Below are 26,667 nucleotides of genomic sequence, written 5' to 3' on the forward strand. Positions count from 1 at the left end.
CAGGAAATGACTCACCGGTCAGGTCCTAAACCTGGTGATTGTTTCATCTCTATCTGATTTAGGGTTGGTCCCATGGTCTGGTGTGGCTCCAGCTGCATGGATAGCTATCTTTGTCAGTGGTTCTACTGTCTCCCCTCAACCGTAGAACTGTCCACTGACTTCTGCTCTTGCTCAGTGGAGCAGAGGCCTAATACTTGGCTCAATTCCGGCTGTGTTCTGGTGCTCCCCGTGGTCTTCTGGCCTTCCTGGTGTTATGTTTCCTAATTTAGGCCTAAGTTTCAAAACAACCTTTTACCTACATTTGTCCTACCTTGCTCTGCTTAACGGTCCTATCAATGCCCTTTTATCCAGTTATGTGCTGAATAAATGTTGATTTGTTGCCTTGAAACTAGCTTCATTTATTATACATGAGGATTCTTGGCATCATATCTTAACCCCCTGCACATGACATACATAACCGGATTAACATGCTCTGTACAAAAGTCATTGCTATCTTCATTCTTGGGCTACAGGGCTACTTTGCATGATTACAATTAGTGATTTAGGCTCATTTACATAATCGTGCTAACAACATATCGATTGTGGTAGAACCCCCCAGGCTACCTTTTCGGTATAAAAGAACCGCACCTTCACTAGGTAACCAGAGAAGGTGCTTCTAGGATGACACTGATTCAGAGGACCCTGCATGCTGAGGCTTCAACACGCAGCGGTCTGACATTCGTTGCGGGGTGTCAAACTTGTGATACTTCATTCTCTCCCATCAGGTAATGGGGTTAGCTCTTTCCTACGGGATTTTTGGCTTCACACCCACATTCATGCTAGGTACATTGAGGTACACTTGGGTAGGGTACATGTTGTCGGAGTACGCTAAGATTACTGTTTTTATATATGCCTGCATATATTAAATGCTGAGCACCATGGTAGAAATGTATCTACTGTTTATCTGTCAGTGCTTGTAATCTCTTATATTTTCTTCTGTCTATTGACTGTCACAGCAAACATGTTTTATACTAGAATGACGTTGGTTTAAAAAATACTTAATGAAAACGCCCCCAACGTTTATTCTCTGTATCTCTCTGAGACTTAGTGAGCACGATTGACTGAGCGAAAAGACTGTTTTGTTTCCACGATCCCTGAAGGGTCAAAGGTTGTCATGTTCAATGGTTGCCAGAAACTATTCGCTCCTTGGTAGGGTTCGGGGGCTTATACTGCCACTGTGAGCTAGCAGGTCTATAGGCTGGCATATCCTGTGGTGGTGTCCAAAATCAGTCTAGACACCAATCCCTTAGTTTATGTTGTCCAGCAAACACTCAGATCCTATGTATTTTTAGGAACTACATGGCCCGTTTTGGCCCTATTTAGATGACGCCATTCACTCAGGCTTTGTTGGCAATGTCCCACCCTCCATCAGCCCCCTCCGGTGCAGCGCTGAGCCTTCGTGTTTTTTGGCCTCTTCCTCAACAGTGGCTCCTACTCCAATGGTAATTGGTCTTGCTGGTCTTGTTGACTTAGTTTTGGCATTGATGGCTCCAGTTCTGCTAATGAAGGCATTACACATTTCGCGGGCTTTGATGCTGGAGTAATTGCCAAGTATAGTGTCGTCTTTGATACCACCTAATTTTTCCCCTTTTTCTCGGTGCTGGAAGACCATTCTTGTTGACACCTACCATTCACAGCAAATTTGTGTAGCTAATCTCACACTTGACGTGCTGCCTTGACTTTCAGTACTCTGGATGTTCTTTTACTGCCAGTGCCGGCTTTTGAGGAGTTTCCATCACTGCTGTTCCAGACGGAATGGCTGTCTCTGCTTCATCCTTTGACTCTTTGATGGGGTTCCAGCTGGATTTTTTTTATGCCAGTGGTTTGGTCACTGAGTCGGAATTCAGCCTCTATAGGTCTTTGATTCTCACCTCAGAGAGTGAATTCTCTTTCCATTCCACTTTATGTAGGGCATCTGCAGTCTTGGCGTTGTCCATGGCTATGGTGGATCTGAAAATTGAATTGATAGTCCCAGAGACCTTTTTATTAAATTTGTCTACTACTTAAGGACAGGATCTTGATATTTGTCTAGTGCCACTTCACCTCCAGAGACAACATTGGCAGCTTACAATAGATTCTGTATCCACGTTGCGCAATTGTTTACACGCTTTGGTTCATACAAGCAAAGGTAGATGGTTTGATAGCACAGCAAGCGATGATATCCCACATGTGAGAGTGCAACTCATTCCTTCCCTCCTGTATACCGAAGGTACGATTCTCACAGTGAGAACCGCTCTTGGTCTTCAGCGTCTCCTTAGTTCCTTTGTGGACTTCATAAACAATTTGGATTTGAGCACAAATTACAAAAAATCTCTCATTTTCATTGCTGGGCCTCAGACCACGAAAATGAGAAAATAGATTTTAGAAGACTGTGAAATTACTAGGGTGCTGGCTTTTACATATCTTGGGGCCTTGATTGATTGTATGGGGGCATAATCTCTGATTGTTGCAAAAAGACACTTAATGGCTACGACGGTATCCGTTTGGGGTGCTTGTAAAAATCTATAAAGGGAAATGTATTTCAGTTGTCAGTTATGGCAGAGATATCTGGGCTTACAGAGACGCACCCGATTTACAAGTTGTAGAAACCCATTTTTGAGTCGTTTGTTATCTTCACCTCAATCTACCCCTTCTTATATATTACACGAAGAATTGGGTATAAGATACATCTTGGACTTGTTAGCCTTATTACCCCATGGTAAGATTGATTTTTATTCGGATGAACAGAGAAGGTGGGTTCAATCGGATGATTTTTGAGAGATTGTATGAATTTGAAGAGGGAAGCAGGATCCCTTGTTTAAAGTATATAAGATCTATGCTGACAGAAATGGGCCAACAGGAATTGTACGATTCTCCGGAACTCGTTAGATCTGAATTCTGCTTGGGTGAACAGTCATTTCAAGTCCCTAGTACAGGAGAAGAGACAGACAAGGGAGTGAGTAAACCTTCGGAACACACACATGATATACTGAAAACCTCTCCGTCTTTTGAGCCGTACCTGATGTTAGTGTCAAAGCCGAATCATAGATTTTTGTTAACAAGATTTCAATTAAATCTGATATTGTCTTCTGACTAGCCCAAAGGGATGGAACTGTGTAGAAAATCAAGGGCAATGTAGCTGTGACTCCTGTTCAGACTAGGGTATAATGCACTTTGCCATGTTTTGTGATCATCATAGGGCCCTTCGCTGCAAGATTATTCTACCCCTATTGAGAGGAACATTTTTTTGCTCAGACCAGGCTGTTGCTGACCTTTTTACAAATGCTATTAAATGAATATATTTTTAAAAAAAATCCTTTTATTGATAAATGAAACAATTGTCTCACAAATCATTCTGCAGTGATTTAATGAGGTTTGAGCACATGTGTATTAGCCTTGGTGCCACTAAACCCCATTTATTAAATGAATTTATATGTTTAATTTTACTGGTTTGTAGCTGGAGCTCTAAGATAAAGATCTGAACTGGCTAATTAGAGATTTGTTAACGTCTGCCAGCATAGTTCCTGTTATGGGTTAACTGTTTGGATAATTAATGGGATCCTTAGTCATAGACAATGTTTTATCAGTTTTATGATTAATTCTCTAGAAATACGCGATATTCTTTCATAGGCATTGTTTTAAAGTGACTTGTTGGTTGTGACCCTAATGATGTATGGATCATTTAGCATGATTATTCTAGGGAATTTAGTTGCTTGGCATTTTACCTGTTTTTTTCTTTTATGGTTTAAAAAAACAAAAAAGAATACCGAATTATTTGATGTTGATTTGGAGACTGAGATCCTACAGCTGTGTTCCTTGTCATCAAAACTCATGTTTCATGTTTGTCTGTTGGCAATGAACGGGCAAGGATCTTGTACTCAAGATTCATAAGGGAGAGTGGCTTATGGAACTAGTCTTTTTGTCCTTGCCGGGATTTAATAGTGCAATAATTATTCCTTCTCTTGTTATGGAAGGGAGTCTTCTTACCTTGAGAGGCTCCTGATATAGGTCCGCCAGTTATGGAGCCAGAAGAATTTTGAATTCTTTATAAAACTCTACAGTGAGAGCATCAGAGCCATGCACCTAACCACCGGCAGTCCCTCAATGCATTTGTAATTTCCTGCAGGCAGAGAAATTTGCTCCTGCAGAAACTCATGAGGACCACCCTCCATCCAGGCCAGTGCAATACCAACCAGATATTCTTCCATTTCAGAGAGGTCTCTAGCTGCTGGAAAGGCATATAGGTTATGGTAAAAAGACCAGAATTCCAGCCATATGGCCTCCAGCCCACGGTCTCACCAGAGGCCATCCTTAAAGGGTGAACAATATTTTGTTGACTAACAAGCCCCCTCTCCCCCCCAGTAACCAGGAGAGCATTCTAGTCGGCCTCTCCACTTAACCGTATCTATACATCTGTGCCACTTTGTCCAAATATTTAACTTCCTTATCTGACACTTCCCTGTACTGAAGATGGACTTTTGTTAATTCTTTAAGAATAGACTGGTCATGCAGTGTTCCATATCTCAGCTTTGTCTGCTAAGGTTTGCTCAATCTTATGTAACAGTATATGCAATGAAAGGAGATCCCCAGTTTGCTTACCAAGGGTCAAAGGACTCCTTAATCGCTGCCTTTATATTTATATTTTAAAACTATTACCAGCAAAGGCCCCTCTGGGATCTCGCAGAATTTGCAGCCTCTGCAGCGGCTTAGGTACTCCTATTTTGAACATGACAAGGGAATGGTCCAATAATGTACGTGGTATGTATTCTACGGCGATAACCCATGGTAGTACTTTGCGGAGGTAAGCCAGAAGTCTTTGCATGAGTATGTGTTATGCTACGGATAAGTAAAAGGAATACACTTTATTGCCGCCCCTTCTCTCCTCAAGACGTCACAGAGACCCTCTGTATCCAGTGTATGTCGCAGTACTCTTGCCGAATATGGGTGATCCACTCTTCGGGGATTAGTACTGTCCATTTGGGGCTACACACTGAGGATAAAGTCCCCTCCCCTTCTAATATTGCTATCTCCTTGATGCCTGAAGAGTCGTACAACAGTGTCCAAGAACTCAGGGGAGTGTATGTTGGGTGCACTTGTTTTAATCAAGGTGATCCGAATGTCTTGTACCACCTCCATAACTTGCAGCAATTTACCCTACGGGTCAGAATATATACAGGCTGGCTTCAAATAGAGGGTCCTATGGATTAACAGAGCTCCTCCTTGGGAATAAGTGCTTTAAGATGCGAAATACCTGTTCTGCCCCATCATGAGGTGAAGCTGCTTGAGCGTTGCATGCCCAAGCCTGTGACTTTCCCCATCATGACTTTAATTGTACGCTTTTCCCAAGTTGTGTTAGACCTTGATCAGTTGTGTATCATATCTAGAAACTTGTCGCACGAGTCATCCTTTTAGATTTGAATTTAGTACAGTTTGCAGTATATCCTCTGCTAAACACCCCATACTCAATTATACACTCCTTTCCCCACATCCACTGTAACCCCAATTTTTAGTGCAATACCCCATAACTTCTATCCAAAACCAGAGGAAACTTGTCTTGCGTTCATGCCCAGGGGGGCTCACTATCCCCCTACCTCAAGAAAGATCTTGAATTACAGAAAAGATTTTACAGTGGAGATGTGGAAAGAAAAACTTGCTCTAGAGAAAGTAGGTAACTGCATTTAAGAAAGAAATATATCATTTAAAGATGACAGACAATGGTCTCATTATTCGTTCTGATGCTCAGTTTTCCTCTCTCATTGACAAGCTCCAGACTGGTTCAAGAGAAGAATGCCATCTGTGATACAATACATCCATTGTCTTGAGTACACAGAAAGTTTAGTCATACTTTGTGTTTCAAATTTTAGCTTTCACAAATTTCATGGCCTCTTTAGGGGATGTAAGTAAGTAAATCTTTATTTGCAGATTAATACAAATCATTGCAATATCAAAGCCATACAAAAATGATTAAAAGAATTGCTGGGAGTGTAGTAAATTAATGCCGTAAAGTAGATGTGACGCCAAGTTTAAAACTATTAGTCCATAAGAACGCTCAATAGCCGTGAACACCAAGTATGTGCAGATTTATTTGTGCGAGCTGCAGAAGAGCAGACCCAACGGTTTACATGCCCCTCAGGGGTGGATTAGTCCAGGCAGAGTTTTAAAGGTCCAGGCGCCCCTTATGGAACGAGGGCTACCTATTAGCTTGTGAAGAAGCTGGACTGCCTATCTGGATGGTGGGTTCCTGTTACTCGGTCAGTGGTATCCGCGCTTGAGGGCAACAGTTTCTTATCTAGTATAGCGGCTGTTGTGCTGATAGTAATATGTTGACTTGTAATAAGAACTTTGCTGCCCTGCAGCAAAGGGAGATTGAATTTCTGTTTATTAGTGTCATCACTGCGCGGTGGCAAGATCTCATCTCAAGAGCCTGGAAGGCAGGGCAAAGTAATTTCCGTCTGAGTTGGTTAACTGCGGGGCAGATGCACAGAAAGTGTAATTGGTTTTCCTCAAATCGGCCGCATAAACAACAAAGAGGGTCCAGCCAGCTTTGTTTCTAGGATGGGGCCGAATCTTTTGAAGGGAACGCTCCCATGCAGATTAGTAGAAAAAAATGTTGGATGGTTTGAGAAATGTGGCATGTGAGGTATGGTTAGGGGGCCCAGTTGGTGTAAGTTTGAAGGACTGTCCAACCGTGCTTTTTACCGGCAATTTCTGCTTTGTCGAGCATCCAGGATTTTAACTTGGCAGCTTTGTGCGTGATTATTTTGAGCACTGTGAAGCTGCTGTTTGACTCCCAGACTTTGCAGAGGTTGAGGGTTGTTAATGCTTGTTGGAGCACTGTTGGCCAGTCGTTTTTATGAGTGTGCTGACTCGCCATTTCGGACCAGCACAAGGCAGCCAGTGACTCGGTTGGTGCGGCTTTCATCTTCCAGCACAACTTGGTTAAGGTGGCTATCCATACTGGGAGTTGATGGAAAAATCCGAATTCCAGGCTCACTAGTGCTTGAGGAATGTGTTGTGGTATGTGAAAGATGCATTTGAACAGAACAAACTGTAATTAGTTTAGGGTGGTTGCATCCTTACCCTTTAGAAGTTCTGAACCATAGGTCAGCGAGGGTAGAAACTTTGCCCCGCTGATTTGTTACAAGTATGGCTGAGACAAGCTCCCCATCTTTTTTTTGGATTAGGTTGAAAGCCAAATATAGCTAAAGCCTTTTGTGCTAAGTGCTTTTTAAAGTTTAATCTTGAGTCCATTTCCACCCCTAGGTATTTAGGGGTGGTGACCAGATCAAGGCTGTTCCTTGCTGCTTTCCCTTTAAACTTTGCTACGCTGGCTGATTTTTAATGAGAAACAGATGACTTTTGTTTTCCTGTAGTTTAGCCTCAAGGCTGATGATTCAGTAAATTTGAGAAGAGTAGTTATTAGGCGCTGGAGATGATTGGGGTCTGACTGCATAAGACGATGTCGTCTGCGCATTGTAAGCTATGCACTGGTCTCTTAGCAAGTTTTGGTGGGTCGTGTGATACTTCAGATAGTTGAGCGTCGATGTCTGCTCCATATATGTTGAAAAGACAGGAGTCGAGGACACATACTTGTTTTTGGCCGATGAGTGTGGGGATCTTTCTAGTTGCTCTATCGCCCCTGCCTATTTTGACTCGTACCCAGGTGTCTGTGTGCAGATAAAGTATGACCAAGAGCAGTTTTGGTGGTGAAGAAGGTCCCTGGGGACTGTGTTGAATGCTGCTTTTAAATCGGCAACGCAGGTGTATAAGTTGGAGGCTTTGTGAATTGCCTTTTAAATGAGGAGGCTGAGGGCAAGAATATTGGTGGTTGTGCTCATGCCGACCATAAATCCCGTTTGTGTGGTCGGGATGTTTTCGGCTGATACCCATGCTTTCAGGTCTATAATAAGTTGGCAGCGTAGAGTTTGGCTTAAACATCAATCAGGACAATCAGTCTGTAGCTTGCTGGGTTTGTCTGTGAACCAGACTTGAAGATGGGATGGAGGACACTTCTTCTCCACGATGAAGGAATTGTAAAAGGGGTAAGGTACGAAGCCCAGAAAGTGTGGTCATTCTTAAATAGGGCGTTTGGGAGTTCCTCAAGAATTGCCAAACTTGCATTTCTTTCAACTATTTCACTATGGGTGTGCGTCCCTGAGTGTTTAAGCCTTTCTGGATTGCGCTGTTTGCTACCAGTCCTGGGCGAGCCGCTTCGTTGTAAGTTATCCAGTCTAATTCTGAAATGCCGGCATTGTGATGGCAAAATTTGCCGTTTGCGAGTGAGTTGATTTCTGCCCATAACTGTTTGCTATTTTTTGTTTTGTTTGCTTGCAGCAAATTTAACCATGTATTTGCGTAATGTGTTTTTTGGGCTGTCCACGTTGTCTTTTTTTAAGTATGCCTCAGAGCTGTGCTTTGATCCATGGTGGAGTGGCCTTTTTCTGCAGCTGCCTAATTTCCTTGTTTAGTTCTCTTTTTTTTCCTCCGAAGGGCTAGGGAGAACCAGGGTGCTTTAGTGGGTGTGTTGAAAGGTTGCGGATGATTGAATGACCAGTTGGTGGTGAGTGCCACAATCCGAGACTTCCAGTGAGTCCACTGTGCCTGTTGGGTGGCAGATGTTTGAGAAGTGAACATGATTATGTAGTTCATTATTGTTGCAGCCATCTTTCCATTCCAGGGTAGGCGTTTTAGGTTGTAGGCACGAGGTTGGACCATCGTTGATTTGGGGATCATTAAGAGCTTGATGTTCTGGGGGAACTGGCTAGTCTACTCTGGATGTTATGCAGTAACTCAATTACTTGTCATATATCTCTGAATCAACAATTGTTTAGTCCAAGGTAGAATTGGTTTTGTTTATTATTTAACCTGTTCATGGAACCTCTTAGTGAAATTCTTCATGCATCTAACGTACAATTTCATATGTACGCGGACGACACACAACTCTATCTCAAGATCAACACCCTAGAAGACATTAAGGTGCTTAACTCCACACTCAGGAACACCCAGTCCTGGCTAGTGGAAAACCATCTCAAATTGAACGCTCTAAAAACAGAATTCCTCCTTATAGCTCCACCTGCCAAAGTCCCCTTAATGCAAGACTTGATCAAACAGTTTACCACCTTCAACGTTCAACCAACCATTGTGGACTCAGCAAAATCTTTGGGAATTATTCTTGACCGCAGCCTCACAATGCAAAAACACATTAGTAACGCTACAAAGGGAGCAAACTTCCAGATAAACACATTGAGGAAACTGAAACCATTCCTGCCAGTTGATGACTTCAAGCTGGCAGTACAAGCTCTAGTTATCCCTCGGGTGGAGTACGGAAGTGTTTCCTTATGTGGCCTCCCAAAAGCTTCAACAGCGCCCCCAAGAGTCTCTATCAACGCTGCAGCAAGACTCATCACTGGCTCAAAAAGAAGTTCACACATTTCCCCTGACTTAAAAGCCTTGAACTGGCTACCGCTTGAAGCCAGAATCCACCTAAAAGTTGCGTGCATGATGCATAAAGCCTTACATCATAGTACACCCAGCTATCTCGCACAGAAACTGACGATCTCTGGTGGTCTAAGATCCTCAAGGAGTGCCGAAAATATTTTACTGAAACCTCAAAGGTTCAACAAGAAGAAAACATATAAACGATCCTTCTCAGGGATGGCGCCCAGAATATGGAACACACTACCCCTGAAACCAGACTGAATGCCTCTACCGCATCTTTCAAAAAGGAAGTTAAAGCGTTTCTCATGGCAAAATTCACATGAACACAATCTATATAGTCTCCGAGTTCTATAGATTCTGTAATAATATCCTGTACTATGTTTAAGCCTCCAACTCAAGACCCGACTCACGCCCTTGACTTATCTCAATGTGGACGTTTTCCTTTTTTTTTTTTCTCTTCTCTATCCTTTTGCTGTTTGTACGAAATGTTGTTTTATACGAGTGTTACCTGCACATTCTTGTTTGTATAACTAACAGTTGGTTTTAATGTAAAGCGCTCTGATATCTGCAAGGATCTTGTTCGCGCTCTATAAAACTTTCAAAATTAATAAAAATAAATAAGTTTGAAGTCCTAGTGAAAGCAGCTGGTTGATCTTGTTGGAAGTGGCTATTGAGAGAGCACAGGCCAATTTTCTCCAGAGCACTGGTGGTAATGGCTTCGTAGCTCTTGCATAGTGTTTTTGATTGAGCTGATAAATGTTTGTTTGTAATAGATGCATGTTTAAATCTCCTTGTAATATCATTTTATCTTGGGGAAACATATTTTGCAGCAATTTTAAAATTGTTGCTAATGAGGCAATTTGTTTGACTTTGCTCTTCTGACTTGGATGAATGTAGATGTTACAGATTAGTAGGTTGGGGTCGCATGCGTTGCGTTGTGATCTTGAGTCCAGATGCGGTGAAAGTTTAATACATTGTGCCCATGCTAGACCGAGATCTACTTGGTCTTGTTGCCACTGGAGGTGGGTTGCTATATATATTGAGAGTCCACCTGCAGCTCTGCCCACTTTTGAAATTTTTATTTTGTTGACTTTTTTTTATTGCTTACTGTTGGTACTCCGTGAAGCCCGTGATTGGTGTTGGGTAACGGCCCAGGTTCCTTGAAGGAGGAGGATGTCGAAGTTTTGAAGGAAAGTGATGAAGTCTGTCTCCCCCACCTTACTGCTAAGGCCGTTCACGTTCCAAGAGCACAGTTTTAAGAGGTGATGAGGGAATGTCACTGTTGTGTTTAATTTTAATAATTTGTCTCTCCTTGGTAGGGTGAGGCCCTGCAAGCTATGTAAGGAGACCTGTCTCATGTAGCTTGGCGCTCTGGGGGCTGCTATGTGGGTAATGCACAGGTTTTCTAGGTTGATGGGATGTTTTACTGCTGGGCCAGTTGCGCCCCTGAGGGTCCTGCTTGAAACTGTGCTGGTTTTTGATGGGTGGTTCGGTTGTGGCCATGAGGGGCTGGGTTACCTCTCTGGCTGCATTCTTTTAAGATCAATACTCCAATTTAAGAAGCAGCCCCTGTGTTGCCATACCTTTGTGGCTTTTTTTGAGTTGGACCAGGTGACCACCATTGCTTCAGCACTTGCCATTTTTAGATTGGGTTTAAACTAGATACAATTTATGTTGTGTGTTCTTAAATGGCTCTAGGTTTCAATTCTATTGACGATTTTCGAATTATGCTTCTATTTAATGTCCTGTCGTCCTCTAGACCTGTAGAGTGGAATCATTACTAGTTTTAGTGGGGCTTCTCACGTGGTAGCTTTAAGGTGATGTGTGGCCCCAGGGCTATGCCGAGCCCCTGCCCAGATTTTGGCCTCTGAGTGATTCTGGGACTAGGTTTGGTCAGTGATAGTGACTTTGCAGAGTTGGTGAGCCCATTAACTGGTTGGTCTTAATTTGGGATAAGTTGTATAGTGTTCCTATGTGGCCCATTGACTGGGCCGGACCTCAGCCAATTTTTGTGCCTCATGCATTTGCTGGGAGTGATTTTGATAGCTTGGGCGTGAGTGCTGTTTGTATTGATAGGGTCAGAGGAAATGTGCTGGTTAGTCTTGATTCAGGATGAATTGTGGATTGTTCCTTTGTGGTCATACTCAGGCTGCTGCTAATGTTGGTCACCCCAGCATGCTAGAACTGGCCTCGTGCCTGCCCCCTCGGCGGAAGGATCACGTTGCTTTGTTGCAGATGAACCAGGCGGGATGGAATCGCCCGTTTGTTGCTGAGCACTACAGGAGGAGGTTTGAGGTCAGTTAAGTGCCAATCAAGTGTGGTGTGAGGGCCAAGGGAGCAAAGGTGGAGGGGGTATGAGTGGGAACACACCAGGCCACCCGCAAGCCACACCCAGACCCAGCTTGGCCACTTCCACGGGGTCCGGGTTCACGCTTGGCGAGCGGTAGCTACCTCTTCCGCCCTCAGACACCTTGCCTTACCTCTGAACACCACCGCTACTTCCTGCTGCCAGCCGTCTGGTTTAGGCTAGGCTGAGGGCTAGGCTGTCCTGTCTTCCTTCCTCAGCTGAGAGCCTCTGAGCTCGAGGCCCTAAGCTGTGCGAGGGGATGGAGGTAGGTGGCGGGAGGTTGAGGTCGACTGCACAGCTGACAACATGAGCAGCCTCACCCTGAGCACCGGGATTCTGAGGTCACCAGTTGCGCCCAGTTCTCGCCTGCTTCATGTGTTAGCTGAGGGTCCCTGCAATGAAGGGGCCCGGGAGCACCGTTCCCGCTCAGCTCCACCCCTCTAGGCTTCTTGCAAAGCTTGACGCTGTCCTCTCCCATAAGTGCTGTCTTCAACATACTATTAAAAAAAAAAAAAGGGAGGTGTGCTGCTTGTGCTGTAGCCTTAATTATAATGGGTAAAGCATATGAAATACTATATTTTCAGCATTTTTCACTTCTGTAGGGATCTTTAGACCTCCAGTACAGAGGCTTTGAAGTCTGGAAACAGCGATATAGCTGAGCCCTCAAACCGAGTGGCACCTTCTCCATACTGGCCAGTGTCATCGCCTTTTCACAGTAGCTTAACAGCAATTATTAGCCTTGATTGGGGCACTCGTGGAGACGAGGAGGATTTGGGGCCAAGAGCTCTATGTGCTCACTCAGGTCAGCAGTTTGGAGAAGTATGTTCCCTCACCAATTCTGCCAGAAGCGCTTTGACAAAGGTTTCATACTTTCCAATGTCAGTGGATTCCAGAATAGCAACAATGCAGATGTTTTTATTTTTTATTTTTTATTCTGGCGTAACATCCCCAATGTGAGAGATTCTGCGCTACGCTTCATCAATTCATCTGTTTGTCAGTGACTTGTGGGCTGGATTTCATGGCAAGCAAAATGTTGTAATGCCCATATCTTCGGGACTAGATCGACTTGCTCACTTATCAGTTAAGGAGGCCTTGAAGGTCTCCTCTTGTCAAAGTTAAGTTTTCCTTAATTATCATCACCTTCCCCATTGTCATAGAATGTGCAGCGCCGGTCGCTAATCAGCAAACCTACACTATTAAAAGAGAGAGGATTAAGAGGGGCCTCTTTATTGTGCGTCTTTTACAGTGTTCAGAGCAATGGGTAGCTTAGAGGAGACAGCTGTAATATAGCAGGAGCCTCAGGCTTTGCAGCTAGGGAACCCCCCCACACTGGCCACCAGGTAGCCCTACAGCCAGACACCTTCTCCTGGTAATTTCATCAGGGGTTCCAACTATCTGAAGTACAGGCCATCAGCAATCATAAATGTTCCAAATACCATTCTATTTGATGGAGGTCCAGGTTGTCATCGAGAAGAGGGTGTGTCCTAGATGACCCCTATCACCACACCATCAGGCCCACTTCTGTAAGACATCCCTGCGCAACCCTTGTATATATGGGCAAGCCTCGTCAAGCACTCCATGCTGTGCTGGTCCCTATAAAGACATATGCTGCCGCCTGTTAACTTCTGCTCTCCAGCGGGCCTCCGTGGCCTACTTGGGAGGCAAGGAGCCCTATCTAGGGTGAATGGGGGAGATACACCAAGAGTCACACCCCCAGGCACTCCAAGGTCCATTCCACAGTCAGTCAGGCACTTGTATCATCCAACCCTGCGAGCTCCTGGCAGCAATGTGTTTCAGACTCCATCGGTCCCTCTCATAGACCTAGGCTGCAACCTTCCAGCCAGCACCCTACTAGGCTTTGAGCTATTGTGTGAGAATGTCTATCTTATTCTTTTTTCCTTTCCCTTTAAAGACTCTTAAGACTTGTATCAAGCTTCATCTTACTCACAAAGTAGTAGCCATTAATCACAGTAACAGGATATTAGGGCAGGGAAATCAGTGCTACAATCTATGTTATTGTGAATAATGGTTGGCAACGGCCCCCAGCTTTGAGTCCTAGTAAAGGTTATTTACTGTTGTGCCTTTGTTTGCCTTCTCAGTCTTTATTTAAGCCACATGTTGTGATGTGTTTCTGGAAAGGGCTGTCCAGATTTCCCCTGGCTCCTTTTATTATGCCGCAGAGGGACCTTAATTTGGTTTTGACCTTGATGTGTGCAGATCTAAGCTGTTTCACAGTTGCACCCTTCCGTTTCTTACGTTTAAAAATTTGCTCCGTTTGGTCTGATCCACTAGATCATTATTGATCGGCAGATACTTCAAAGTTGGGGGTAAAGGGAAGAAAGGTGTGGGAAGTTATAGTAGTTTAGAAGATACACAGCACAGTTCATCTCATGGGGGCACACTCATGGATTTATACCTCCTTCCACCACAGGAATCTCACCATCACAGGTGTTCGTGTAATGCCCAGCCACCACTCACTGGTGAGCTGCATCTCATTTTAATTCTCATGTTAATGGTCTTCTCAATAAGATCAAGAGGAGAGCTGTGCTCAAACCGTCAAAGTTATATGATACAGACATTCTTATGTTAGAGGAGACCCACGTCATAGGCAACACAACTGTAGATATCTCTGTAGATATTGATTCATATTGGGAATTCATGTAGAGAACTGTAAACTTACTACGATAGAGAGCCATCCTTCTACACAAATTACTGCCCTTGCAGATGGATCATACATGGCTAGACACATATATGAGCTATGCCATGCTGACAGGTTAACTGTGTAGAAGAAATATAACTCCGATGACTGCATATGCCTAGCCCCCACTACCAAAGTCCTTCCTGGATTCAGTAGGCTCAGTCCTACTAGAAGCACCCAGCAGACTGACAATATTATATTTTCTACAGACCTAAATGGACAGTTTTATGAATGTGATACCCCACTGCTGACGTAACCCAAAACTTTCATAGTGGCTGTATTCACTCGCTATGTGGGCCTGAATGAACTGTCACCCTGAAACAGTGGGGTACACCTTTTTTTCAGTGGCTTATAAATGATTTTGACACATTGATAATTTTTTAATGCCAACTTAAGATTTGTCCCTCATCACGGGAACATGTCTGCATGCCAGGAACCTCTCTGAACAGGCTCCAATCAAAATCAATATAGAGGTAAACCTATACGTGAAGTGTGGTCTTGGAGATTAAGCCCTTGGTGGCTACTAAAGCCGAAGGTCAGAGATTCCCTACAGGATGATACAACACACTGTTTGAAGGAAACTTTGGATTGCAAGACTCCACCACAACACTGTGGGAAGCCAAAAGGCAGTGGTGAAAGGGGGGCATCCTAAATAGGATCAAACACAAAAAAGGGAAACATGTCAATAGGCTACATGGACTAGAGAATGCGATCATAGTTATTAACAGGACTATAGACTTGATTTTAAAAAACACAAAGGCAACCTTACAAACCCACTCAACTACTATTGTAACATAAACAGATACAAATACAGGGAGCAAGAAGGCATGCATGGCATCACCAAGCAAATTGTAGGAGTAGGGAGTCGAAACAGGCAAACACATTTACTGGCTGAGTAAAAGAGAACAAGACGCGACAAATACGTCATTTTAGAGACTGGGACAGAGGGCTATTGACAGAAACAAAAGACATTACAAATGAATTTGCTAGATATTGTGTGTTGGTACACGGTCCCACTGCATCCTGCCCAGTGCAACAACTTCAGGAATATGTAGATTCAACCCAACTCCTGTCTCATTTAACCAAGAAATCTACATTAGACGGATCCCACACAGGAAGAAATTGCATCGGCCATCCAATGACTTAATCTGGTAAAACAGCAGGCCCAAATGGCTTCTTGGGGAAAATAATTTTTTCCCCCTCTCAGTTAACCAGCCCATTATGTGATCTCTATAAAGAAGGAAGGAAAGCTAGAATATTCCCACTGGACCTGGAAGAAACGCACACAGTTGTGATACTGAAACCTGCCTGTCCTGATAAATGTTATCCATTCTTACAGTATAAGGGACACCCCGGAGTCTCATTTGTTAAATGATGTGAATCTGGATAGGACGATGGACAGAACATGATAGACCCCATCTCTTATTGTGAAGCAGCTCACTTACTGTTAGAAAATGCGTGGATATGTGGAAAACAGGACTGTCCCTACTATGGAATGTAGTATTTTCCAGAAAGATTAAGTATTTCGCAGATTTAGGGGAGGAGTTTGGATTATTGTATTCTCACTTCTTTTAGTATCTCCAATCGAGGCTTGCCATAATGCCGTATCTCAGGACAGATGCGAAACTCCCCGTCTTCGACCCATTGGACAATAAAATAAAAATATCACTGCTGTCTCAAAAGGATTTACAAATATCTTATAATAAACACCCCATATACCTTTGCCCAGCATCAGCTTACATAGAAAAAAAGACATTGAACCAATGAAGGATGAAGAGTGGATGTCCATCCTCCTGGCATCTTGAGAGGTGGCAATATCTACTAGGTATCTTCTCCAATTTACTTAGACTTTCAATTATCCGAGGCAAGAGAAACATAGCTCAAAATTGGAGAAGGTCTCAACCCCCTGACTCCCAAGTATCACTCCATCGACGAGGGAGATGGACATACAAAAAGCCCTTGAACTCCGAGGGCCTTATGTCGGTGGGCTGGCATTTACCACTTCATAAATACCGAATCATACCGATTCGGTATTTATGAAGTGGTAAATGCAATGTAGGTAATGAGTCGGTAAATATTACCGGATCGGAAAAATTCGGTAATTACCGAATCGGTATTTACCGATTTGGTAATGAGGCATACCTTCCCATTGATGGGAAGGTATGCCTCATTACCGAATCGGTAAATACCGATTCGGTAATGGGGGAGCACATGCAAGGGTGGCAGGGTGTCACATTGACACACTGTTGCACCCCTGATTCGGCCATGTGTGCACATGTGGCGCACATACATGCCCTAAGGGCATGTATGTCTGCCACATTGCACATTTAAACGTGCACAAAAATGTTTTTTTTCACCTATTCGTCATTTACCACCAACCTTTAGTTGGTGGTAAATAACGAATCCCCACACCCACCACACACTCCCCCTACATCTCATTTCATGATTCGGTATTTACCGAATGGGTAAATTTACCGAATCGGTAATATTATCGATTCGGTAATTTTACCGATTCGGTAAATACCGAATCATGAAATTCTCCCCCTACATCTCAAAAGCCAAAATACCGGTCGGTAACGGTATAATTACCGAAAATCGGCTGTTACCGACCGGTATTTGGCTTCCTACATGAGGCCCCAAATATTTGATGGTAGGGCATTCTCCGAGAAGCATCATAGGATAAGGAAGAAGTAGGGCCACATATAGGGAACGATGGGTAGATAGCTAAACGGGATTTATTTTCCATGAGATTTTGGAATGGAAGAGGGGATACCGGAAATGATGTACTGAATTGCGGATATGGTGTAATAATGTGGAGACCATGTGGGCTAGAGTGGAGCAGATGCTCTTAATCTCTTTAATAGAATATACACTAGGAAAAGTGGCTGTGGTTTATCATGATTGCTAATAATTACTTGAGTATCTGGTTTAGATGGTTATTATGATGAAAAGCAAAAAGAAGAGTTACAAAGGTGTTCCTGTGCTTTCTCAGTTGCTTAGCTTCAGGCTTCCTCAGTCCATTCTCCTTATTCATATATTTTCCTAGAGAAGCGGATGCTTAGGTCACATACCATCATCTGAAGGTTTCATTTGGGGCTCACCCACCTAGAGGGAAGGCTACAGCTACAACTCCATCTAGGGCTGTTCCGGTTCTGGAACATCGTTTAGACTTTTATATAAACTTCGGGCCACACTTTCACCAATCACTGCTTCTTTGATTCTCATGTTCATAGAAACGATCATTTTGCCCTTAATCAAAAGATGAGGAACCTGCAGATAGAAGTTTCCATCAGAAGAATAAGTTACTTGTTTTTTGGTAAAGCTTTTTTCTGGTGGGTAATTTATCTACCTCCAAATCCTCACAGCCTGCTCACCTTCCCATTTTGTAGTGTGCTTTTGAACGTTAATCCGTTTCCAAGTTAGATTTTGGAAGCTGCCTGTTTCTCTCAAGTGATACCGGTCTCATCTCTGCATCTGATAGTGTTGGTGTGGAAAAAAAGATGAGAACTTATGTGAGTGTACAGGGGTAGTACCAAGTGCTGACACATGGTGGCTGTGGAAGCTTTTATGGGTCCCTTCTGGTGCTAAAGATGATTTAAAATGTGAGAAATCTGCAAGTACATAGAATATACCCCAGAAAGAGCTTTACTCAAGGTAAATATCGTTTTGAAATAATGTATTGCCTTTTCAGTGCTGCTCATATTCTCACCTTCTTATGTTTTGTTTTAATTTTAGTCCAACAGACAACCTGCAAAATTGAATTTGTTGACCTGTCAAGTGAAACCAAATGCAGAGGAAAAAAAGTGCTTTGACTTGATATCACGTATGTGAAGCTTTTATATGTAATAGTGATGTATGACTTTCTGATGTTAACCTATGATATGGTGCTTTAGCATGGGCCAAAATACCTAAATGCAGAGCTGGGTTAGAATGTGTTGGTTGTCTAGATGTGTTTACTTTAATACTAAGCACCACTTTTCAAATTCAGGGTCCAATTTCAAAATAGTTTTTCTCAAATATAGTGGTTTTCATGGCGAGGGAGCATTTTAGGTATTAAAATTAAGTAGATACAGAAAGTAACAAACATTTGCAATGCAAATTGGTCTTGCGTTTGTGAGAGTTGCTGTCCATCACACACCCCATGCCTGGCACTGCTCTCGGTGATGGAGGTGCTGTGCTGCAGAGGTGCTGTACATCACACACCCCATGCCTGCCACTACTCACGGTGGTAGGGTGCTGTGCTGGTGAGAAGTGCTATCCTGCTCACAATGGTAGATTGATGCACTCATGGCCAGGACACACTTTCGGAGCATTGAATTACACTCATCTGCACTCTGCTCGGCTGCATGCATGAACGCACTTGCTCCTTCCTGGAGCGCAGCCCTTGTTTGTTTGCAGTCAGGCCGGAGCCAGCGTCCGGAGCATGGCACTTGACGTGTACACACACACGTGTGTACACACACACGCACGCTCTCTCTCACATGCACAACCTCAGTGATCAGCACACTCATACACACGCATTATAAGTCACCCACCTTCCGGCGCTCTCTCTCCTGTTAGCCGCCAACAGAACAAATTACTAACCATGAAAGTGGGCAGAGGATGTGGCTAATGCCCAGAGCTGCCAATGGAGCTAGTGCACATATGGCGGCAGTGGTTAATGTGTAAAAAGAAAGGACGAGTGCTGGGGCTTTAGTCACGCGGCAGCTTGCACCATCCCATTTCACAAATACACATCTAACTCAGACTTTCGCATCATCCTTCATACTCACACGTTCTGACAGACTCACTCCAGTACACGTACGCCGACTCTCAGACATTCTCCGCAGTTTCTTGCACTGTGACGAGATTTGACATACACACTGACCGTCAGAGATATCTGATCCTCCGTGCCCGTGGCAGCAGTGAGCATTACCCCCAGAAGTGCCTACAGGGTGAATTAGGGGCCACTTGGCCAGGACACACACTCGGAGCCTTGCATTACATTCACCCGCACTCTGCTTGGCCGCATGCATGAACGCACTCGCTCCTTCCTGGAGCGCAGCCCTTGTTTGTTTGCAGTCAGACCGGAGCCAGCGTCTCCCTGGAGACTGCCAGAGCCGGGTAATGCTGGCTGTAGCGCCGACCACAATCGAACTGAGGCACAGAAACCAGACCTGGAGCAGCGCGACGGCTATTCACACATTCCACGCAGACAAAGGCACAGAGGGTCATTAGTCATTAGTTTGAGGTGCATGCGTACGATGTAAAACATCGCGCACATGCGAGAGTCTGGACAGGTCAGGCAAAATATAGTGCAAACTCAGCCAGCCAATCCCTGCAGAAAAGAATCATTTACAAATGCAATTGGACTCGAGACCTATTGCATTGTAAACAAAAATGCGGACGTTCAAAAAGGCACGAACGAGAGTGGATGGGGGGCTGGTGGTGGGCAGAGAACTTACGGACTGCGGGAGGGAACGGGGGAGGCAGGGGGACAAAAGGGTTTTAAAAGTGAAGGGGCCGATAGCTATGGAAGGAGAAAAAAGACAACATGGCCGTCGGGAGGCGGTATTAAGTTGCTGAAAACCAATCCGATTGCAGCATTTAGGAATTCGGCCAATCAAAAAGATAGGCGGAAAGTGTGTGGAGCTTCCCCCGCTATACTGTATACAGCATCTCTCGATGAGACAGCGCATGCGCTGCCTAGGCGAGACCTAATAAAAGCACCTATGGCTTGGTAAAGAAATTCAGACCTCTGTTGATAAAGGAAATTTCGACAGAAAGGGATACGCCTAGATTTATAACTTTAGAATGGTTCATTCGAAGCCACCACATGCTATTTCTTTAAATAATTTGTGTATCCTTCCAATTTGCATTTTTTTAAAGCAATACATGGTTTACTGTTACAGAATAAAAGGACGGGGGCTCATTTAGCTTTTGTTTTCATAGTCAGTACAGACTACTAAGTCTCAGAGCTGTTTTGCATTCCTTCTGTTTTTTCTGACCTGTTGCAGCATAACTTGGAATACCAGCATATATTGAAATGTGATTTTTTCTTTGAGTTAATAATAATCTTAGCTGTTCATTTTAGAGCTTTTATGTAAAGTTTTTTCTCAAGTTTTGTCACTGAAGTAAGCAACAGTTTTCATGTATCTGTCTGTAATAGGTGGTCTTGAATGTGGCCAGGGTGAAGATAGAATTGAAAATTATTAAGTCACCCAGCTGCTGCCTTTCCGCTTAGTGTTTTTGGCACCCTTCTTGTGATTTCACTTTAATTGTGTTATTATATCAATTTGGCTAAAGCATAATCTGGTTTTGTGCTGTGCTTGGCCTGCAATGCCCTTCTCTATACCCCTTTACAAAGAAATGCAAAGAAAATACGTTTGTATGGTTCATTTTCAGCCGTGGCATCTCAAGTATGGCCTTTAACCTCTGTTATGTTGCCTTCTTGCTGTTTTATTATGCTGCATTTCGGACTGTGCTGTTGAGATGTTTCAATGCATTCTAATGTGTTGGCCTCTAATCTCACAGGTTTCTCTTTACCAAGGAATTGCTCTCTGACTCTTGCCATTGTATCATACTTCACCCTGAGGGCAATGCTCAGGGTATATTATGTTGTGCTTTGGCTTGTAGACATGTGGGGACGATGCACCTCAGCGTCAAGACTATAAATCAGTGAGTGCAGACAGAAGTTCACGCACCTAGCGCCACATGGGCAAAAGAGACCTTTGTGCAACCTAGTATTTACAGATGCTTTTGCCGCAATCATGGCAGTAAGGACCTCCCTGGAGGTGAGAATTCACACGGTGGCCACGGATGTGACGCTGATCCGCGAGAACATGAAGAAATTGACGGAGTGAATGGGAACGGTTGAGAGTACAACTAAGGACCTAGTCACTGATACAGCCCGGCTCCAGGAGCAGGTCAAGGTGCTCAGCTCCTCCCTGCAGCTGGACGACTACGAAGGACGAATGCGCAGGAATAACGTCCGCATTATTGGGGTACCGGAACGAGCGGAAGGGCAGGCGGTGGACCTGTTCATTAAGGAACTGGTCCTTAAACAGCTACAACCTAGGGGACTCTCCAAAAGCTTCACAATCGAGAGAGTTCACTGGGTGCCCGGAGGCCGTCCGAAGCCTGGGGCGCCCCCAAGACCGCTGCTAGCAAGGGTGTTCAATTTCCGGGACCGCGATGTGATATTGCAGACGGCGAGGGCGGCCCCGCCGCTCACCATAGAGAACAGTCGAATCATGTTTTTTCCGGACTTTACACTGAGGGTACAGAAGCTACGCCGTGGCTTTCTGGAAGTAAAGCGGGCACTACGAGAGCAGGAAATAAAATATGCTATGATGTTCCCTGCCAAGTTGCGTTTGGAAGCAAACGGAAAATCCTGTTTTTTTACCCGGCCAGAGGAGGCTTTGGAATGGCGCAAAGTGGAGAAAAAGTCACAAGACATCCTCGTTAGCAGATGATGATGTGGACTGGCGCCAGCATAGGCGCCCTTGAGAGCATTATAGCACGGATTCGCAGGAGCCGGCAGGAGGGCTCTAGCCTGGCACCGGGTGAGACATTCTGGTTCGACTACCTATCCAGGGGACCGAGGGACTCTGGAGAGCATGACAATGGAGTAAGATAGCCCTAAGATCGGGGACCTGGATTCATGGGGTGGGGTAGGGGCTGGTCTGGCGCTGACACTGCGGGGACTTAAGTGACATTACAGCTTCGGAGCTGTTCCACCGCTAACATTATGTTTATAAAAAAATTAAAAAAATTATACCATGGAGGGAAATGGCCACAAGGGGGGTCTGAGCTGCTCTGGGCTGGACTTGGTCCGCTAAGGGAGAAATAGGGTCAGACACGTATACCAGTGAGTGCCATGTGACTTCAAAGAAGGGAGTGTGCTGGACCCAAAACGGCTGTACATGATGTCGGAGCGGGGATCGGGCAGGGGTGGGAGACTAGTGGTAGACTCATGACCGAATAGGGAGTGGGGTTACTTGCGTCCCCAAGAATTGTTAATGGGTGGGCGACGGGCACTCTGCATGTTTGGGGTGGCGGGCAGTTCTGGTTCCGCAATGCAGGGAAGCAGGGAGGGGGGTTTGTTCTTAAGGCAAGGGTTTCAGGTGAGTTCAGTTGGGAGGGGGGGTAGCGCGGGGAGTTGCATGTTGGCAAGATTTTGTAATTGTGCATACCGGCACGGATTGATGGGGTGTTATGTTCAGGCGACAGCAGACCAGATTCGGTGCTTTGAAGCTACCAGTGAGCGTCCAGTGGGTAGGCAATTCTCTCTACTGAGGGGACCTGGCCATTGAGGGCCCCCGACACAAGCCGACCAGTTACGACCAGGACTTCATGACAACGAGGAAAGGGCTTAGGCTGGTCACATGGAATGTCAACTGGTAAGTGGACAAGATTAACAGCGGATTGGTGTCGCAATATGTTCATCGCCAGGGTCTTGATATGGTGCTCCTGCAGGAAACCCATCTGCAGGGAAACTCATGTAGGGCCCTGGATCGGAAGGGGTACCGAATGTTGGCACATTCGGGATTCACTTCTGGATCTAGGGGGCGACTTTAATTGGACGATAGACGGACTAGTGGATAGATCCCCCCCTAGACCGGGCTCAGCGCGTGGTTCCCCTCTGCGTGACTTCGTGGAAGCCCTGGGATTGGTGGATGTCTGGCGTTGGGCGCATATCAGAGACACACATTTCACATTTCAGTCGGGGGTCCACGGGAGTCAATCAAGAATAGATTACCTAGATTACCTAGATTATCCACGAGTTTTCGGACTCCCGATGTCTGGCACGGGAGATCTCAGACCATTCCCCTGGGTATGCGACACCCACAGCAGCCAGGCCCAATAAGTATTCCACCGTGGGCACTAAAGGTCCCTCACATTAAAGACATGTTGAGGACGGACACAAAACACTATTTTGCAGAAAACACTGACTCGGTCACATCAGCGATAACACTTTGGGGGGCATTTGGTGCGGTCATTAAGGGCAGGGCATTGTCGGTGATTGCTGGCTATAGGGCCGAACGCCGCAGAAGAGTACTGGAGTTGGAAACAGACATTCTTCGACTTGAAGGGGTGAACTCCCGAGATCCAAAGGCGGATACTCAACACTCACTAAATGAAAACGGCAAGATTATAAACCGCTACTGCAGGTGGGAGACTGTTGGCCAGCCGACATCGTATTTATGAACAGGGGGAACGTACAGGAAAGTTATTAGCATGGTTAGAACGGAGAGAGCAGGCGGCACGATGGGTGCGCGCACTCAAGGGGGCGGATGATACCCAGATTACTGACCCGCGGGAGATCGCTGAAACGTTCGCTCAGCACTATAAAACAATATACGAGGCCCCAGATGCCTCCCAGGCGGCGTGGGCGGCAGACCTTCTAGCAACTATTGAGGTGAAGGGGTTATCTGAGCAGGACGGCTTGGCACTGGAGGCGGAGCTGACTGCTGAGGAAGTACATAAGGCCATACAAGATGTTCGATCCGGAAAAGCAGCGGGCCCCAATGGCCTCCCAATTGAGTTAATTAAGCCTATGGCCTCCATACTAGCACTTAACCTTCTCAACCTATACAACGAAAGCTGCGAGCGCGCCCTTCTGCCGGACGACATACGAGAGGCGGCAATCGTGGTAATCCATAAACCCGGCAAGCCAGCGGACGAGTGTCAGTCGTATAGATCTATCTCTCTGATCGCAATCGAGGCAAAGATATTGGGCAAGTTACTGGCGAATCGACTGCTCCCCTACCTACCAGATTTGATCCACCCGGATCAATCTGGATTCATGCCGGGACGTAATACAGCGCGTAACTTGCGCAGGGTCAACGGGGTCATAGGACGAGTGCAGACCTTGGAGGAGGAGGCGGTTCTACTGGCACTCGACGCACAAATGGCGTTTGACACCGTGGCATAGGAGTACCTGTTTACAGTCCTAGACCGAATGGGCTTCGGCCCTAAATTCAAGGGATGGGTCCGGTTGCTATATTCACAACCCAGGGCCCATGTCGTGGTAAATAACTATCGCTCTACCTCCTAAGCCGATGCACAAGACAGGGCTGCCCACTGTCGCCTCTGCTGTTCGCTCTAGTTCTCAAGCCATTGGCGGTGTGGATAAGGGGGGACCCAGGGATTAGAGGCATGAGATGGACGGAAGACCACGAGGACCGAATATCGTTATATGCTGTTGATATTTTTCTAGATCTTCCCTCTCCAGCTCGTTCATTGCGACGGGTACTCCATATATTTCATATTTTTGGGGCACACTCTGGGTATCAAATCAACTGGACTAAATCCCAGATGTATTCCCTATGGGGAGACCCTCCTCGAAGCCCCCGAGGATACGACATCCCGGTGGCTGGCCAGGGTTTTCTTTACTTTGGGATATTTATCACCACCAAAACCAAGTTGTTTTTCGAGAAGAATCTCCAGGGGGCGTTACGGCGGTTTCGAACGGATATAGTTTATTGGAAATCTCTTCCACTAACATTGCTGGGCCGGGCGTCCTTATACAAGATGCTGGCCCTGCCGCGCTTTCTCTGTGCGTTACAAAATACACCCAATCTGATCCCAAACTCCTATTTTTCACAGATTGAGACGGTATTGAGGGATTTACTGTGGAACAATAAACCGCCCCGCATAGCTATGACAAAGTTAACAATGGGATGGTATGATGGGGGCATTGGATTGCCGGACCTGCGTCTTTATTACCAGGCCACGCAACTGACGGCCATTAACAGCTGGGTGTTTGGGAGGCATGATGATCCGAGCTTCCGCACAGACCATTGGTTAATGGGGAAAGGTGGCTATAATAGAGCTCTTTGCACCAATCATAAGAAATTGGGACTGACTGGCCCGACGGCGCGCGCGGTGGAAGTGTGGCACGGAGTGCAGAAGCGGATGAGATGGAGGGGTCGCCTAACGAAGGCTACCCCTCTATGGGAGCCAGATATTCTGGGGAGACTGAGTACATCGGTGGGATTCGATAAGTGGGGGATGATCGGAATCGCCAAAGTAAGCGACCTATGGGACAAAGGCAAAATGGTAACATTCCAGGAACTTCAGGCCAGATACCGGTTGGCTTCCTCGGAGGGGTTTCGCTACCTGCAGATAAGCCATGCCATAGAATCGTCCCGAACTAAAAATGCGCCCATTCCGGACTCCTCCCCCCTGGAGGACAGGCTCCTGTTGGACCCAATGAACCGAAAGGCCATATCACTCACATACCGGAAGCTAATCAATAATCGGGTGGATCCGATGTCAAAACTTAGGGTGGCCTGGGAAGGAGAACTAGGGGACTTGGCCGATGAGGACTGGCGGGAGGCATTGTCATCACCCAGAGAGGTGGCTATCCCAATGCGTCTTCGCCTGGTGCAGCTTAAAATCCTACACCGAGTGTACTTTGATGCTATTCTACTACACAGACTTAATAGGCGACCCGACTCACTATTCCTTCGACAATGCACTCAGATGGGAACATTCCTGCATATTTTATGGGAATGCCCCCACATAGAGGGATATTGGACTACTGTCACCAGGCAAATGGCTAGGACATGTGGCAAGGCTATACACCCGACACCCACGATGTGTCTTCTCAATATCTGGGTAGCGACGGACCTCACGCAGATTGAGCAAGAATGGGTCACAGTGGGGTGGTGTCTGGCTAAGCGGAATATTGCCCGAAGGTGGGGAAATGACAGCATACCGCTACTGATGGATTGGGCTAAAGACATGGATCATGCCATGCTTGCTGAGAAAACGGTATTTAAAGGGAGGGGATGCCCACGTAAATGGGACCACAAGTGGGGAAAATGGAATAAGTATAGGGGAGATATATGTATCTCACCGACGATAGAGCTCAGGAGGGAGAGACAGCAGGTAAATGTGGGGTGAGTGCATAAACAGCCGCACACTGGAAGAGGCGACCAGAATAGCAAGAGTGATACGGCGACTCCTGGCTCGGAGACATACAAGTGTTTGTTGGAGGGGGAGACTGGCGGCATGTAAATTTAGTTACCCTGGACTCGTGTGTTAGGGGTGCATTGAGGAAGAGTGGAAATGGTAGGGACTAACATATCGACATTGTCTATGCAATTGTCTCTGCTGCTGTCTTTGTTTCTAATAAAAATTGTTTTAAAAAAAAAAGAATTTAATGTCCGAGTTTTCA

General features: G+C 45.4%; 1 protein-coding gene across 4 annotated transcripts in view; it reads left to right on the forward strand.

Moving 5' to 3' along the window:
- The window catches only part of ASAP1 (ArfGAP with SH3 domain, ankyrin repeat and PH domain 1), a 1,875,051-nt gene that overhangs the window by 903,780 nt on the left and 944,604 nt on the right, over window positions 1–26,667 (forward strand). For all 4 annotated transcript variants that reach the window (XM_085604920.1, XM_085604922.1, XM_085604921.1 and 1 more), the window contains one exon: window positions 18,237–18,324. In XM_085604920.1, coding sequence (XP_085461046.1) covers window positions 18,237–18,324 — 88 coding nt within the window. The remainder of the gene's footprint in view (window positions 1–18,236; window positions 18,325–26,667) is intronic.

The sequence above is a fragment of the Triturus cristatus genome, chromosome 5_1 (genome assembly GCF_964204655.1).
Source record: "Triturus cristatus chromosome 5_1, aTriCri1.1, whole genome shotgun sequence".
Classification (NCBI taxonomy): domain Eukaryota; kingdom Metazoa; phylum Chordata; class Amphibia; order Caudata; family Salamandridae; genus Triturus; species Triturus cristatus.